Source organism: Ambystoma mexicanum, chromosome 3q (assembly GCF_040938575.1).
Source record: "Ambystoma mexicanum isolate Mex_15411 chromosome 3q, UKY_AmexF1_1, whole genome shotgun sequence".
Lineage (NCBI taxonomy): Eukaryota > Metazoa > Chordata > Amphibia > Caudata > Ambystomatidae > Ambystoma > Ambystoma mexicanum.
Window position 1 is genome coordinate 193,179,285 of NC_090926.1, and position 18,603 is coordinate 193,197,887.

General features: G+C 46.1%; 1 protein-coding gene across 1 annotated transcript in view; it reads left to right on the plus strand.

The window, feature by feature from the left end:
- Positions 1 to 18,603, plus strand: part of PRIM1 (DNA primase subunit 1) — a 349,710-nt gene that overhangs the window by 158,869 nt on the left and 172,238 nt on the right. Inside the window, exons 3-4 of the mRNA XM_069653478.1 lie at positions 10,172 to 10,278; positions 10,418 to 10,491. Of these exons, the coding sequence (XP_069509579.1) occupies positions 10,172 to 10,278; positions 10,418 to 10,491 (181 nt within the window). The remainder of the gene's footprint in view (positions 1 to 10,171; positions 10,279 to 10,417; positions 10,492 to 18,603) is intronic.

Below are 18,603 nucleotides of genomic sequence, written 5' to 3' on the forward strand. Positions count from 1 at the left end.
TAGCAAGACACTAGAAGCATCCGTTTCCACGATGTAGGGGAGTTCTGGGCGAGGATGTTTTAAAACAGGTGCAGAAATGAATTTAGCTTTTAAGTCCTGAAAAGCTTGTTCTGCTTCAGAAGACCACTCAAAACGTTTGTTCTTCTTCAACAGAGCGGTGATGGGCTGGACTATCCGAGAAAATTCAGGAATGAATCTGCGGTAAAAGTTAGCGAACCCTAACATGCTTTGAACTCCTTTTACAGAGGTTAGTGATGGCCACTTGATGATTGCATCAACTTTCTTTGAATCCATATGGACTCCGTTAGGTGACAATATGAATCCCAGGAACTCGACTTCCGTTACGTTGAAAACGCATTTCTCAAGCTTAGCAAAAAGATTGTTGACGCCATCTCTCGAGAACCTTTTTAACGTGTCTCTGATGTTCCTCTTCAGATGATGAATAGACGAGGATGTCATCAATGTAGACAACACACACGTCTATGAGTTCTCTAAGGACATCGTTCATAAAATACTGGAAAGCAGCAGGAGCATTACACAGTCCAAAGGGCATCACTTGATATTCGAATAGCCCGTACTTGGTGCGGAAGGCTGTTTTCCATTCATCGCCCTCTTTTATCCGTACCAAGTGGTAGGCTCCTCTGAGATCCAACTTTGTGTATATACATGCATCTTTGACTTGATCCAGGAGTTCGGGGATCAAAGGTAACTGGTATCTGTTTTTAACGGTGATCTGATTCAGGGCGCGGTAATCTATGCAAGTCCTAAGGTCTCCTTCCTTTTTCGGAACGAAGAACAAAGCCGATGAAGCTGGAGATTTTGAAGGACGCATAAACCCGTTAGCTAGGTATTGGTCTAGGTATTGTCTGAGGTGAAGGTTCTCTGGCTCGGTGAGGGCATAAATCCTGCTGCAAGGAGGAGTTGTTCCAGGTATCAGATCTATTTGACAGTCGTAAGACCTTTGAGGAGGCAGGGTGTTGGCTTGATCCTTCCGGAAGACGTCTTGGAATTCCTGGTATTCGGGAGGTAATTTGGGCACCTCCTCAGAAGAGATTGCCGCCAGTGAAACATCAGGCCGAGGATAACAAGTGGTAAAACACTCTGGAAACTGAACCGTCTTTGCTCGCCAATCGATCTGAGGATTGTGCTTCTCTAACCAAGGGATTCCCAGAATGATCTGGAACTGAGGGGCCTTGATTACATCGAACACGATTCTCTCCCGGTGTCCATCTTGACTCACTAGTGTCACTTCTTGGGTGGCATGCGTTACTGGCCCGGAGGCTATCTCCGTGCCATCAACAGTAGTGATGACGTCTTTCACTGCCTTAGGGACAAGGGGTAGATTCATCCTTGATACCATTTCACGGTCCACATAGTTACCGATTGCTCCGCTGTCAATGTAAGCTTCAATTGCATGCAAACGATCCGGACGTTCAGGACTAATGAGGACCATGGGTATCACGAAATGCGAGGTCACGGGACAGATCTTAACGCTCGGCAAGAGGACCTCTACTCTTGTCGGGCGAGGTAGTTTCCCTGCTCAGAATTTGTGGTACAGGTATCCGCGGCTCCTACAGTCTTCTTAGCTGGTTTCACTGGACAGTCCCGAAGAAAGTGTCCTGAGTTTCCGCAATAGAGGCATAATTGCAGCTGCCTTCTTCTTTCCCGCTCTTTCTGGGTTAAAGGTCCTTTCATGCCCCCTATTTGCATGGGTTCCACAGTGTCAGCTCCCTTATTCGAGGTCTCTGGTTTATAAAACACTCGGGTATCAAATCTGGAACGATCTGCCTTCCTGTTCTGTAGTCTATGGTCCAATTGGACAGCTAAGTCAATATAGTCAGAACATTCTTGTGGAGGATTCACAACTTGCGCTAACACATCTTTGAGCTCTCCACGCAGGCCTCTGTAGAAAAGCGTTATTCTCTTGTCCTCGGGCCATTGTGTTTCCACTATGAGTCTATTGAAGGAGGCTATATAAGTCAAGAGGTCTTGATTACCCTGTCGTAATGAGAGAAGCTCATTGTCCAAGGCCTGCCCTTGTGCATGTCTTGCGAACAGTTTCTCCATGCTGGACTGGAAGGCCTGAATATCATGTAAAACCGGATCATCCTGGGTGACTAAAGGGATCGACCAATCTGCAGCGCTGCCACTGAGATAAGAAGGCACGAAAGCCACCTTGGTCTGGTCTGTTGGGAATGCAGCTGGTCGACATAAGAAGTGTAGGCGGCACTGATTGATGAACACTGCGAATTTCTTTGGATCACCAGAAAAGTGTTCGGACGGAGCCAAGGGAACATTACCGGGCAGATTGATTTGCACTGGATTTAAAGATGATGCAGAAGGATAACTTCCTCCTGGAACAGGCAAAGGTGTCTGTCCTGCCTGCGTTTTGTAACAACTGCCTAGCAAGGTCCTCTGTTCGCTCCTTGGAAAGTATCAATTCTCTTCTTAGAGAGTTTGTTTCCTGACGAGCTGCATGTATTTCTGCTCTTAATTCCCCGAGCAACCGGGCTAGTTGATCAGTGTCTGAGGTTTCCATTGCGCCTGGGTAGGAGTTTTGTGGTGGGCTTCACGTTCTGTAACGCTCTGCAGATGAAAGAATATGGGGGGGTTAATGGTCTGGGTTGTTGAATCTCTCTCTCTCTCTCTCTCTCTCTCTCTCTCTCTCTCTCTCTCTCTCTCTCTCTCTCTCTCTCTCTCTCTCTCTCTCTCTCTCTCTCTCTCTCTCTCTCTCTCTCTCTCTCTCTCTCTCTCTTCCCCCCTCCCCCCCAGGTCAACGTGCTCACCTTTATATAGGTGAATGCTGGGCTCTCCATCTGCGTCTGGTGCAGGGTGCCGTTGCCAGTTCCTTCACTGGTGAAACACAGGCCTCTTGAATTCAGAGGATGGTTACCGTCGTTATCTGCACGAGCGGTGAGTTTCTGGACACCTTTTGTCTTTTTAGTCTTTACATGCGTGGCACGTTTATATGCAGACTCTGTATAATGCCTTTCCCTTATGTATTGCAGGGCTCTTGAGATGAAAGATGAAGTGAAGCGCCTGGAAGTTCATAAGTATGGCAAGCGCTCTAACTGTCTCTTTCCTTGCAGCTTAGTTCGTGTTAAAGAGACGCCGGAGAATTCGCAGGCGTTTTATTGCGACGAGCGTGATGGACGTAAGTAAATACCTGCTTAATGTCTTTTCTTTTGCCTTTCAGATGTTGGGTTGCAGGGCCGGAGTCCGCGGAATGCCAGTAAGTTGTTAACGATACTTTGTCTTCACAGGCGGCGATTCAGAACGAAGAAATCCGGAATTCACAGCGTGCCGGTAAGTATGGCAATGCTTTTGTTCTTGCAGGTGGAGATGCGGCGTGAAGAAACGGCCGCAGCCGATGGATCAGGTAAGTAAGCACTGCGTGTAAAGTTCGCCTTGCTAACCTGTTGTTTCTGTTCTTTGCAGGTGCTGATGATGTCTGGATACTGAAATGGTAAGTAGGATTCTTGCAGGTCCAGGATCGGAAGAAGAAAGGCCGGAGCAGACTCGGTGAGCGTTCTGCTGCAGATGCAGAATAACGCGAAGCACGCTTCATCTATCGGGTGTGGTTTAAATAGCCTTGGAGTGATGAGGCGTCTTCTTCCACGGCCCCGCCTAGGTAAGAAAAGAGTTCCAGTTTCCAGAAGAGTTCCAGTGCTGTATCCAGGGAGTGGAGCTGCCCCACCCAGGTAAGAAAGTAGTTCCTGTTCTCAGATGGCTTCTAAGTGGCTGGTAAGTAAGCAGCATGGTCTGCTGCAGGTAAGTCCACCCAAGCATCTTCACACCTATTATGAGCCCGGCGCTTCCAGTGCCGGGACCAATGGTTTTGATGAGCCTGGTGCCACCGGCGCCAGGACAAGGTCCAAAAGGTCCCAGTGGGGACCGGCTGGTGCTTAGGATTAGGGGCCTGCTTCCAAGGACGTTGGGCTGGTCCTGGCTCCTTGGAAGCAGTGATCATGACAGGAACAAACCCTGATCGACCTGACACCAAGACGTACCGGTCCTCTATTAACATGCCCATGATATCAGACCTTGACTCTGACCTGCTAGAATCCCCTGTATCTGAGCAGGAAGTACAAGATGCTATAAAGAGGCTAACACTGCAAATCTCCGGGCAAAGATGGCTATATGGCTGGATTCTATAAATCCTTCAGTGCACAACTGACACCATTCTTGACAGACCTCTTCAACAAAATACTTGAGAAGGGGACAGCCCCAGACTCCTTCACCCGTGCCCGGATTACGGTAATCCCGAAAGATGGCAGAGACCCCATAAAATGTGGATCGTACCGCCCTATTTCCTTACTCAATATAGATGCGATAATTTACACGAGGGTCCTTGCCGCCAGACTAGAGGCACTAATGCCACAAATCATACACCCCAACCAGGTCGGATTCATACTGGGTAGACAAGGGGCAGATACAATGCGTAAAACCCTCCACCTTATTCATGCATCCTGAAACATGTCCAATGACCCTGTCCTCCTTTCAATTGACGCAGAGAAAGCCTTTGACAGGGTGGAGTGGGATTTGCTGAGAGCAGTCCTAAGAAGGTTGGGGATCGGCCCAAGGTTTAGAAGGGGAATACAGGCGGTGTTCAGAGCCACCAAAGCATCGATATTCATGAACGGTGAATATTGTAGATGGTTCGAACTAGAACGCGGCACCCGACGAGGATGCCCCCTCTCTGCAATCCTTTTTGCCCTCGAACCTCTGGCACAGACAATGAGGGCTGACCCCCAGGTAGCGGGAATTCGACTGGGAGCGTTGGACTACGAGGTCGCCCTCTATGCCGATGATATACTCTTGCATATGACCAACCCTATGACGTCCATTCCTCGAGCTCTCTATCTTCTAGAGGAATATGGCCGACTCTCCGGGTTTAAGGTGAACAAAACCAAATCCATCCTATTTCCACTACGGGGACTGGCAGAGACTAATGAAACCAGGTATTTCCCACTAGGGCTCGGGATCGAACATTCCAAATTGAAATACTTGGGAATACAGATCACCAAAGACCTGGCCGACCTATATGAAGCCAACTACTCCCTTCTTCTCCAACAATTCCACGCTACCCTTAGTAAATGGAGCAAGTTGACGATCTCTTGGCTAGGGCACCTTTAACGCGATCAAAATGGTCTGCCTCCCCGGTTCCTGTACCCCTTTCAAATGTTACCCATAGAGATGCCCAATAAATTCTTCTTCGAGACCAAGAAAGCCATGGCGAAATTCCTTTGGGAGGGAAAGAAGGCAAGGATCTCATACTGCACCCTAACACTTCCCAGAGACAAAGGCAGGGTTGGACTCTCGGATCTCAGAAAATACTATGAAGCAGCCCAACTGTGTGTCCTAATTCCCCACTTCCGCAACCACAAAGAACCCCAATGGATACATATGGACAATCGCTACTTATCACCCGCCACGGTTTTGGAGTGGCTCCGGGCCCCAAGGAAAAAACTTCATAATAGAATCAAAGACCATCCAATCCTGGATACCATATGGGGAATTTGGAAAAAAGGCCAGAGGATGCAAAAGATCTCCACATGGCCATCCCCACTGAGTCACTTATGCTCCCCGGGAATAAATGATCTTATCCCCAACGTAGAGAGATTTCAAACATGATATGAGGCTGGCCTGGAGAGGGTGGGGCAACTCCAGCAAAAAGATTCTTTCATCACACTCCCGGAATTGACTGAAGCCTTAGGGATAGGCACATTGTCCACCTTTCAATACATACAAATAAAAGGCATTCTAACGAGACCAGCATGGAGGGACAAGTTGATGCGATACCTCACCCCCTTTGAAAAGTTATTAGATTCTAAGACAGAGATGAACGGCCTGATATCAGCTATGCACAATGAATTGGTTGAAGCAGGAGATGGAACCACAGATCCACTGAGATGTAGATGGGAGAGAGACCTAGGTGAACATATCAGTTCAGATATGTGGGGAAGGATGTGCAAGTCAGCATCGCAAACGTCCATATCAAGCCAATACAAATTACATGCTATCAAACTATTACACAGATGGCAATACGACCCTCTGTCTTTCTAAAATGTTCCAAACAATCCCAGATGCTGGTGTGAAAGTGGGGAAATCGCTGATTACTGACACGTGGTGGGGCTGTTCCCGAATAAGAGTGTTTTGGGACGAGGTCTTGGGTTGGATCAAAGAAATAGATGATATCCAAAGAACTCCTGACCCCCATCTTATATTATTTGCTCTTGAGAGGAGTGAAGATGAATGGAGTAGGATTAAAGGTTTGGCCCCCCCAGTTATTCCTAGCAGCACGTGCCATACTGGTAACAAAATGGAAGTCCAAGACGGTCCCGAGTAAGAAGGAATGGATCAATGTGGAATCAAACATATGCATAATGGAGAAGATAACAGCATCTCTCCCTGGGAGATCTTCACAATGTGAGGCTCTGTGGATGGACTTTGTGAATAAACACTTATCAGGAGACTCAGAAGGTCAAGATGTCTGATACATTGGGTTGAAATGTACAGGAAGTGACCTAAGGGGTTGTGAGCGAAAGGAAAGAGGAAAAAGATTCTTCCAATGAGTAATTCCCTCATCTTTAAACTGTGACCAATCAAAGACACATAGAGCTATATTCCCCAAGAAGTCTGCTCGACCCACAGGGGGGTCGGGGGAGGGGTAAGGGAAAGTCATGTTAAACTGTTGTAGCACAAAGACGGATGTAAACTTAAGATGCATCACAAAATAATAGTCGTGAAATGCTCCGGTACTGTTCTGTAACCTTGAGTTTGTATTGTTTTCAAATATTGTGACAGGCAATGAATAAAATGTAATAAACATTTTTTTTTTAAAAGAAAGGCAAGTATGCTTGGTTGGCATTGATGCAGGGTTTCCACTTCTTCCTATGGCACAGGATTGGGCTTTTGAGGCCTGGGACGTGAAAAGGGGACCCTGTGGAAGTATAATTGTGCGTGATTTTCGTGGGAGAGCAGCACCAGAAAGGAGCCATTCCACAGAAGGAGGACCAGGAACTCTAGTTTAGTGGTGTGGGTGCTGAAGTTGCGGCAGCACAGTCGTCTGGAGCTTCCCAGCTGTGTGAAATTGAACCAGACCACAAACCTGATATCAGAGAGCAAAACGGCACTCACTTCCGGGTCCAACGATGCAGCAACAGTTGGGAGATTCAACAAGGGTAGCCCTTTGAACAGGAGCTGTGATTCATTAGTTCTCACTAGGTTGGGTGAAAGGAGCGTCCCAGGGGGTTTCTTCTGGTCATCCTGTAGTTGCAGAGCTTTTCTGTGCATTATTCAGACGATCAAAAGATGCTGGTTCAGAGCTTCAGTCTTTGCTCGAGAAGCTAGACTTCCACCGGGCAGGTTCAGAGATCCAGCTGACAAGGTGAATGGGCAAGGGGGTCTGCTATTATCACCCACTGGGAGAAGTGAGTGAACACAGCACCCAGTAACAACAAGCAACATTCAAACAGAGGGCTGGTCAACCAATATCCAGCCATCCCTCAAAGCACACCCAGACATTTGTATATGCCAGTCAGAACTATTTCAGGCTGACTACAGCCCCCAGACCTGGGGAATCCGCAGAAAACAGCAAAGAAAAAAAAGAAGCGACCAGCAGAAAATTCTGAGTTCCGTACGAACAAAAAAACGAAAATAAAAAATGTTGAATAAGGGGAGTGATGGTTCTGGGGGTGTCCCCTGCTCCCCTTGCTCGACAATCTAATTTGGGGGTGGTGTCACCCACATCCATAAAGGAAAGCGGGGGACTAATAAAGATGTTTTTAAGAAAAAAAAGAGAAAAGGACCCTGCCACAGAAGTTCTGCATCGCAATGCGGAGGCAGATCTCACCTTGCAGGGTGAGCATAGGAGTTGGAGCACAGGTAAGTTTGGTGCCGGAGATGAGAATGGGAGTGGAAAGGGTCAGGGTGGCGAATGGAGGGAAAATGGCGAGCGGTTGCAATGTGTGTGATTATTGTTTTTGTTTTTATCTTTATTTTTTTAATTTCTTTTTTTTTTCTCCTTTACGAAAATTTCGAATTTTGTAATTTTCGGATTCAATATTTTCATAAGCTAATTAATCGTGTATACTCAGACCTGGCGGGGACACTCCAATAGCCAGGGTTGAGGGAGACACACCACTCTGATCTTTTATGCAAACAAGGACAAGTTCCATTTTAATAAATGGCAGATTGTCAAGAAGGTCACAGCCAGATAAAATGGAATTCACCATGTGGAACAATTTTACACAGGTGAAAATGCCACTGCCACATTCAGCTTAGCCACAGGACTAATAGAGAGAGGGTATTTTCTCTGGGAGACTGTGTTACCTTTAGTCATGACGGCTCCCAAGTCGGAGAACATAAAACACAGAGTCAGGGTTTGGATTAAGCATGGCTGAGAGAAATCCAAGTCCAAACCTAGTAAAGTCAGAAAAAGGTACAGGAGTCTACCACAAGGGGTAAACAATGGGCTTTCTACATAACAACGGTCAAAACTAAGGCCAGTCTGCATACATTCCCAAACTGGGAAGCTGAGTGGAGGAGATTGTAACATTTCCCCTTCAATTGCTACTCGCAACAGGAGTGACGCTCCCTGGCAACGGGATAATCCTGGACTTTCTCTGGACAGCATTTGGTGGTTTTGGAAGAGTGCTATAGGTATCTACAAATTGAATTTACTCTTATTTGTTGATGCAGAGAATCTTTCCTGGACAAAGCGTTTATCACTCATATGCTCCTAGATCTCTGAAATCTGGCAATACCCCATCTCAGTAACCAAAACATAATACCTCCTCCATATGTTGATAATTGAACACTGGTGCATCACACCTTGTTGGCCACTAGCAATGGGGGTGTGTAACCCTTTTTTGTCCCAGAGTAAGACCTGCCACAAGGCCAAAGAAAACAACCAAGACATCCAAATAGCATTCTATCAATTTCTTAGGAAATACTTCACAGCATCTTGCTCCTCCACCGTGATATTGCCCCAAAAGCTCTGTTTTGTGTGATCAAGCGCACTGTCCCAGTGCACCCTTTATGAAACATGTTAATGATTGATCACGCTGTCATAGTGTGTGCACGAGGGGACAAAGCTTGGAACGCAAGAGGTCACCAATAGCAAAGAGAATGAATAAATGAAGATGCCATCTGGCAATCATTTATCACATTGGAGAGAAAGGTGTTGCTATAAAATTACTATGCACAAATAAAATGAGCATTGCCTTTTGAGCCAAGATCGTTGGTAGTGGGGGTCTTGAAAAGTACTATGGTAACGGCCAGTAATTGAGCCATGCGTTCTTTGAGGACCATCAAGTTTCTGGTTTTGCAAAGAAGAGCCAGCAATTCTAGAGAAAAACCCCATTGCCCCCACCGGGATCCAGAAGAAAGACAATGCCAATGACTGAAACTGCCTTTGGAAGAAGGCTGTGGTAAGGTGTGCTGCCGACAAAAGAGACGCCGACTTTGTGTCCCAACTGCTCCTGTGGTGGCCCTAATGGAACGTAGCTACTGAGTTACGGCAGTGAGAAATATGCTTGCTATGTTTCAGGCTATTGTGTTCTGTGACTTTGACCCATCCTATGCAATTGTCTTCAAGGTCTAGATTGAGGCTCAAGGTTATTTGTTTTGTTTTGGGGGTGGGGGGTGTTGTGTTGTGGGTCAATTGCTTTGCTCTGCAGACCTGGGTTGATTGTCTACTTTCCCCATTCTTACATCCAGGCACACATACATGGAACAATGCTGGTTGCACCGTCGTGCCAGAACTCCCATGCCTAGGCAAAACTCACTTGTATGCTCACTACTCCCCTATTTCACTACTGCGCAGTGCTTCAACCAGTGCGGATCAATTAAGGCCCACCTGTGGGGAGCCCCAAAATTAGCAAGGGGATGACTGATGCAAGGAGGGGCATGATGTGGCACTAAGAGAGAGTAAAGATTTGCGCTACAGAATGGGAAATTGACTACAAAATATTTAGTGAACATTGCCTCCAATGCTGAAACAACTAAAAGTGAAAAGCTAAATACCAAGCTTCACAATTCACCTGGCTTCATGTCCATGGGTTTGGTGTCCTCTGGGCCTAGTCCAACCCGGGTATTACTGTATGTGTTGTATTGTTAGTGCATTTATGAATGCAATGATACTAACCTGCTACGTCCATCTCCGCAGCCCAGCCAACACAACACAGTGAAGTCTGGTGCCTTCCAGGCTCAGGAAAAAGAGCTTGTGTTTGACATTGATATGACTGATTACGATGACGTTCGAAACTGCTGCAGGTATGACTCCTTTGTGATTGTGGATTAATTGCTGTTTAAAAAGCAGAATGATGGGCTTCACACTATATTTGTTCTTGCATATTATTAATTTGGGGTTGGACACAAGGTGGTGTAAGTGCATGCTATTTTATTCTTTCAGTTCAGCGGATATTTGTCCCAAGTGCTGGACTCTGATGACCATTGCAATTCGAATCCTTGATCGAGCCTTGGATGGTAAGTCTGTTTTAACTTTGAACCTAATTGTACTAATACTCCTGTGACTCCATTCTGTGAGAAACCTGAAGGTGTCTCACCCGCTAGTCCCTGGGGATCTGTCATCCAGGTGGCCAGGACACTGCCATCGCTTTTGGATCCAGTTCCTGGGGTGGACCAGTGCGGAAGGATCACCTGGGTGAGGGATCTTCTGGGAATGGGACCCCGGATGGCGAGACGCGGTATCCCCTTCCCTTTTACACCTTTACCCCATCCTACCAAGTAGGATACTTGGGAACTAAGCAAGTAGGATACTTAGGAACTAAGCACCCTCCCCTTTATAACACAAACACTTTCTCATGGACAGCTCATTATGAGAGGAAACGGACTAGCACCAGCGCTGTGTACCTGACATGTCCCAACACAATGGTCAGGCAGGGCCAGGCAATTACTGACCATCACACACACCTGACTTCCATTACAGTTCCCCCACACGGATAAAAGGCAGAGCACAAGAGCACACTCTGAGCAAGGCAAAACACACGAGGAAGCAGCAATTCCGCGATGGCAGTTTAACACGAGGAGAAAGATGGCTAAACAGAAGGGGATCGCAAGGAGGGAAGTGCCCTTGACCTTTTCGACGAGGAACCGTTACTTTCACAATCCCTCAACAATAGAGCGTGCAAGACCAGGAAACCAGGCTGAGAAATCCTGTATTGTGTGTCGGAGGTACTCTGGGCTCTCATGCCTCGATAATCAAGGTGGGGAGAATCGCCTGCCGCCGTGGTACTATCCTTGGCTCATACAGCAAAGCAGTACCAGTTAAATCAACAAAGCCAGTGAGTTGGGGAGACTGATACCAGACCAGTCTGTGCGGAAGCTAAGGCTGCAAGCAACAACATTGTATGGTGAGCGCTGAAGCGAACAGTCTCTTAAAACGCATGTGATAACCAACGCAAGTGAAGTTGAACAACAGATAAGTGATTGAACTTTGAAACAAAGATACAATACCTTTTGACAGTGTGGTCCGGCACCGCGTACGTGCTAATTCAAAGGTCTCTGTAAGGTATCCAACTAAGAGTGCCAAAAGGTGAACGAGTGGCAAAGAAATGTGCATCGAAGTGGTCCTGCGACGGGTCAAGCAAAATCCTGTGCACAATCTGTTGAACCTACCAAACGAATTGATGACAAAAGGGAATTAAGTTGGTCTGAGCCCGAACGAGGGAGATCCATTGAAAGATTTTGGGATAAAATAAGTTGTGTTAAAGAGAATTACATTGGTCCGAGCCCGGCGGAGGGAGACTGATTGAACGTTGTGTTAAACCGGATCCGAGCCCGGGTGAGGGGGATTTGATGTGGAATAGTAAATCACCTGAGAAGTTGAGTATGTGTGAAATTCAGAGAGGAAAATAACTTCTTGTTTATTTGTCGCACCAGGCACTCTGAAAGAAGAGACTTTGAAAGGCAAAGAGACTTGAGCACAGAAAGCCTTGATGCTAAAATTTAAACTGCACCCTCTTGCCATAGAAGCCAGAGTCTGTACTAAGCTCGATTGTACCGCCTTGTCCCGTGCTGAAAACCTGGGGAAAGGAGGCCAACGGCCTGAACATCCCGACATGATTTCTTGAACACTTTTCTTTTGCATAACATTATTTCCCACACGATTTGTATTTAGAGATAAGGGACACTACTAGGACTGCGTTATTATTATTATTATTATTATTATTATTATTATTATTATTATTATTATGGTTGTAGCTTGCTCCCATCTTTAGATTTAGGATTAGATGGGCGTTTTTCAAACCCTTTCATTTGAAGTTCAATAAACACCCTTGAACTGTGGTCACTTGTCTGTCTTATGTTGATACCATGCTTTCCTCATAATTCCCACCACCCCTACTCTCACCTTTCAACCCAATTACTGAATGTCCATATTCATTTAAGTTTTTGCTCTTCTCTATGCCCTATCACCACCCTTTCTTCTGCTGCTCTTTGATGCACACATAGGGCCTCATCACGAGTTGGGCGGTAACGCCGGCGCTAATAGCGCTGATGCTATCTGCCCTACCGCCAAACCCACCAGCGCTATTAGCACCGGATCACGGGTTTGGCGGATTTGGAAATCCCCCTTGAGCCCATTTGGGAATGCCCCATTCCCCATTGGGTTCAATGGGGACATTTTGTGCTCATACCGCCAGCGGATTTCCCCCCAGCTCAGAGCTGGGGAGAAATCCGCCGAAGCCTTGATTTGGCAGACCCTTAAATCCAGCGGTAATTCCGCTACCGCCAGATTTAAGGGTTACCGCCAAACTTGTGATAGTGTTAGATTCCATTGAAGATCCTTCTACTCTGCTAGCACCAGCCTGTGCTTGCAGCCTCTCCAGGGAGATGGATGCTTGTGCAGAAGCCTAAAGTGTATTTCTAATTCGCTGGCTTCTATGAAATGCAACTTTACGTGGGTCTGGGAGTAAAACTGCAGATGGGCATCAGAGGATTGCATGTCAAAGCATGATGGTGCTTTCCATTAAGCTAATTTATTGGCATGACTTTGACTAGTGCAATGAAGGTATTATATCAGGTCTCAAGTCGAACCTGCATGTTGGACCTGGTTTCTGAAACACTGTACTCTTTCCTCCCAGTTTTTGCTTTATTAATAGGCTAATATTCAATGTAATTATCAGATTTCTTGATTTGGGAGGTCACGCATTCGGAAGTGATTTTAGTGATGTGGTCTCAAAGGCTGCTGTGGTCCTTCTGTTAAAACCACACACCAGCTTTTGTATAGTGTTCATAGTTGCCCAATGGTCCCATGTGATGCCTTCTGCTAGTTCAGAATTTGCACATTCCATGCTTGGACTTTGAATACTAAATGGACCCACGAGTAGAAGCATGGAATGTGTAAAACAAGGACTGACTGAAGGTGCAGTGCATGACGCAGGGCCGCAAAGCAAATGTTTGCCATCATCCTCAAACCTACAAAACCTGGGAATCCTTGCCTATGTTTAAGGACTCTTAACGCCTATTGGTGAATAACCATAAACTGTGGTGTGTATGCACTTACCCTTAATTTTTGTCCTCTGTTTCTCTTTCCTCATTCTCATTGTCCAGCAGCTTCCCTACGAATGTTGCCTTTCTCCACTTTTCTTTTGTTATTCATGTTATTGTAACTAAGCAATGTTAACCTGATTATTAACAAGTTCTACATTTCTTATGCTTGTTAATCTGCTTAGAATCATATGCTGTGCATATGGTCCGACATCCAGTGGTAACCGCAGAGTATTGCATCTTGTCTTTCGGGGACCGAAAGGGGACGTCGGCATAGGCGTGTTTGTAACGCTATCCCTATCGTGACGTGTAGTGTACCCAAAATGCCTCACGCTCCGAGGTCCCCCCGATTGCATTTTTTCTGCCATGAGGGAGCCCAAGGCTATCGTGAGTGAGTACATAAAGAGAGAAAGTAGCAAAACGTCTATGTTCCTTCCATCCGAGCAGGGAGGAAGGGTGGGCGCATGTGAATCTAAGTTGATACAATCATTAGAAATGCTATTACGGTGAGTAATGCATGTCTTCGGATGCTTGTTAATCTGCTTAGAATCTGCACATGCTGTGCATAGACTAGCGAGCACTACCCGGAGTTGGAGGTGGGCTGTGAGAAGGAACAGTAGTGAAAAGATGTCTTAATACTGCTTGTCCCACCTGTGAATCAGATCTAGAATGAGTGTCTAGGTAATAGTGTTTTGTAAAGGTGTGTACAGAACTCCAGGTTGCCTCTTTGCAAATGGACTCAAGGGGAACAGTTGCAATAAATGCTATGGAAGCCCCAGTGCCCCGAGTAGAGTGTGCTCTAGGCTTGAAGGGCAGTTCTTAGCAAGAGTGTAACATAGTGCGATGCATTTGACAATCCACCTTGAGATAGCCGATTTAGAGACAGGATCACCTTCTCTACCAGCTGCCACTGAAAAACTGGTTTGTCTTCCTCAGTGGTTTCATTCTTTCCAGGTAAAATATGACTGCCCTGCGCACATCTAGTGTGCGTAGGCTTCTTTATGCCATGCTAGTGGGATTCTGGAAGAAAGTGGGTAATTCGATTGATTGGTTCACGTGGAATTTCGAGATGAATTTAGGCACAAATCTGGGAGGAGTGCGCAGAACCACCTCATCCCTGTGGACTGTAACATAAGGGTTTAGAACTAAAAGGGCCTGCGGTTCGCTAACCCTTCTAATAGAAGTGATAGCCACTAGGAAGCCCTTCTTATAAGTAAGGTCTTTTAGACTTGCTTTATCTCAGGATGGGGATAGTGTTACAGACACGACTATGCCGACATCCTCTTTCGGTCCCCGAAAGACAAGATGCAATACTCTGCGGTTACCACTGAATGTCGGACCATATGCACAGCATGTGAATCTAAGCAGATCATCTGAAATGCTATTACGGTGAGTAATGCATGTCCCATCATTTATATTTGATGTGTCTGGGTGCAGCCAGCTGCTTTGTGAGTGGGCGGCAACCTATAAAAGGTGAGTTGGGGAGGGTGGCTTTGCTGACGCTGCTCTGCCTAGTAGATGTAGTTCAGGAATGGGGAGGTTTCTCTTACTCTGTACAGCAACCGCTAACGTATGCAGGGATTACTGCCTATTTGAAACTACAGCCTAACAATTGTAGCATTGATTCCATTGCTCGCGTTTGCACAGAGCTAAAAAAGTTCAGCGTTGAACACTTGCCTTTGTGCAAATAACCCCCTTAATTCCTAGTTATTATGTATTCACTATTGCAAAATATAGACATTCGATGTTAATTTGCCATAATAAAATTGGCGCAGCTCTGCTTTCCCAGCACAATTACATTTCTCCCTGCTTTGGTCATTTATGAAGATTTGTTATTTTTGGTGCTAACTGGGCTTTGTTTTCTGGCAGTGTTGTTGGTACTAGGCATAATGGTTTCTGTGCTAGCTGGGCATTACAGAACGTACCCATACTTTGTCAAGGGGTCAATATGGAATCTGGTAATGGTGTGCTAACTAGCCATAAAATGTTATTTTGTAAAGGGCCTCCTATCATAGATGTATATCTGGCCCTACTGTGCTAACTAGACATAATGGAACCAGATACTGCTTTAAGTGGCAAAGTGGAATCTGGAACTGTTATACCAAGTGTGTGTAGTAGAATTTGGAACTGCTGTTCTAATTGGGCCAATAGCTTCTGGACGTGTAATGTAACTTGACACTACTGCCTCAATTGAGCATAATCAACCTGGCACCACTATGTCAACTGGGCATATGTTTAACAATGGTGTGACGTCCTGGGCAATAGATGGCAATGGTGTAAGTACCTATGCTTTTGGTAACAAATATTCAGCAAAATCAGGAAAAGGAGCTTGCGGTCTATAGACACGAATAGGCTAAGTTATTTTCATGGACGCATCATTGTAATCCAAATCTGCATGCATTATTTTAAATGGCTTTTCATGACAAAACCTGAAAATGGTGTGGGTTCTTGAGCATGTGATACCCATACCTGGACGGTGCCAAAACTATTATCTTTGTCAATGCTCATTCTACTATTCACTGTTCCATGAGTGGGCTGGGATTCTATAGTTTCCTCTTTAAGATTTGTAAGTATGGCATGCAGATATGCCAGGATCTCCCCTAATTGATCATAGATGCCTTCAGAAGCAGTTGAATGATGCATTAACACAATTATGCGACTTCTGTTTCTTTAATTCTGGAGCGAGGCAAGTTATTCACTAGACGATTTTTTGCGCCTCTCATGCAAAGGAATTTTCATTCTGGTGAGCCCAAAGATCAGAAAACAAACATATATATTTCGAATGGATTGTGTCCTCCCACCTATTCCTCATCTTCGCTGCTTCATAAAAATGTTCTCGGCAGATGGTGCTGTGCACGAGGTTGTGGCGTTGATGTCCCGCGACAGGCTCCGTACCATGTCACCATCGGTATAAGTAGCTTGTGCCACGCCCGTTGGCTTCAGTTCCATTTTTCCAATTGCTTCGCTCTCGTGAACGGTGTGCTTCGGAATTTTCTTCAAGAAAATGTCGTCTTCTTCCACCCCTTCTATTCCCAAGACGGGGTTCAAAAAATGTATCGATTGCAGATCGAAAATGTCGATTACAGATCCTCACCGCGTTTGTCTTTGGTGCCTAGGTTCAGACCATCGAACCAGCGACTGTGGCTCCTGTCAGTCGATGACGGAGAAGGCCCTTAGTGAGAGAAAAGGTAAACTCGCGGTGGGGCGGGAAGCTTCCAAGGCCTCTTCAAAGGCCTTGTCAAAGAAATATAAAAAGTCGAGCGATTCGAAAGAATCGGATCGTAGTAAACATTCTCGATCACGCAGTAGAACGAGACGTTCTTCATCAAAGAAGGTTAAAAGGAGACCTAGATCTTCTTCCTCTTCCTCTGATAGTTCTACCGAATTGGTAAGATGTCCGACCAAGTCGGATTCCCCCAAAAAATGTTGATGAATTCAGAAGGACGATGATGAAGGTCTTTGAAAATGCGGCCTCGACCCCTCAAAGAAACTTCAAAAGAGCCACACCCCGGTCACTCCGTTGGATGACACAGGGAAGTCGGGAACTACTGTGGAAAGATCCAGTAGTAAAGGTGAACATCGAAAATCACGAAGCGATGTCAAATCGTTGCGACTCATCGAGAATCAAGCGTTTCCCCGACACCGATTTAAATTAAAAAAAAAACATAAATCGTTGAAGCCCTCGACGGCTTCGCCAACGTCATCAGCGCAGACGGCTTTGACATCGAAGCCACAGGTGTTTTCGACACCTTTATCGAAGATGTCATCGGTGCCTTCGAAGATTCCCTTTCATTCCTTCGACCCAAACTCAAGCACAGGAAACAAGAGTTACCCCCTTTACCTAAGTCAGACTTCTTTAAGTCTGTCTTTTATATTTGAAGAAAGTGCCTTAGAAGAGGAAGTCATTTCTCCTTTTGGAGTGCAATATGGTACCAGAGAGGTTCCAGAAGAATTAATCGATCCAGATTTGAAAATGAGAGACCTGTGTGACAACCTTCACTCTGCTAGTGGCATTGATGCGTCACCAGAGCTAGAGTTTGCAAAACCTGACCCTGCAGAACATGCAGATTCAGGGTACAGGAGTTTAATTAATAGGGTTGTGGAATACATGGGCTGGGGTAGATCTTCACCCACATTTGATCAGGATGATATGACTGATATGCTTGTCCAGGGCCCTCAAAAGGATCTAGTTCTTCCCTTCCATAGGACACGTCAGAGAACAGTGGAAAAAAACTGGGGGGTTCCGGACACTGCTTCCGCAGCCAATAGTAATTTTCTGAAGAAGTACAGAACTGCGAGTTCTGATCTTGATTATTTATGGAGGCATCCCACTCCAGAAAGCCTGGTTATTCAGGCAGCAACTTTGTCAAGGCAAACAGCCTATCCCTCTATCCCCCCGGATGGAGAGGATAAGAAGGTGGATGCTTGAGCCCGTAAGGTCTTTACCCCGGGTAGCGTGGCTCTCAAGTCTAAAAATGTCACCTGTACCCTGGCCAGGTTCACCCATACACTGTGGGACTGCATTTTCGGTGGCGACTAATCAGATTCCGGAAGGCGAGGAAAGGGAAGGCTTCCTGAATATTGTCAAAGACGGAAAGGAGGCAATGGGTGATGTCTCCAGTCTGGACTGGATACTGCTGATAGTATCAGCAGATCCATGGCTGCAAGCACTGTGCAACGCAGATTTGCGTGGTTGAGGAAGTCCGTCTTTGCACCAGATGTGCAGGCCAGACTACCCAACATGCCTTTTGATGGCTTGAGGCTGTTTGGCAGTAAAGCTGATGAAAGCTTAGAAAAACTGCAGACCTCAAAAGCGGCAGCTAAATATCTTAGCGCCTCTATGCAACAGCCTCAGAAACCTTTATTCGGGCTCATCTTCCTGGAGAGGTCGTTCTTTTTGATACTACTCCTCTTTTGGTAGAGGAAGAGGACAGGCCATTCAAAGAGGTAAAAGAAATGTCCCTCGTGGTGGACGAGGGAGAGGTACGAAACTAGCATCAGGAACGACATCTTTGCCCTCAGCAGCTCCTGCAGCCGCCTCCAATCACTCTGAGGCCTTATCACACAAGACCCCGGTGGGAGGCAGAA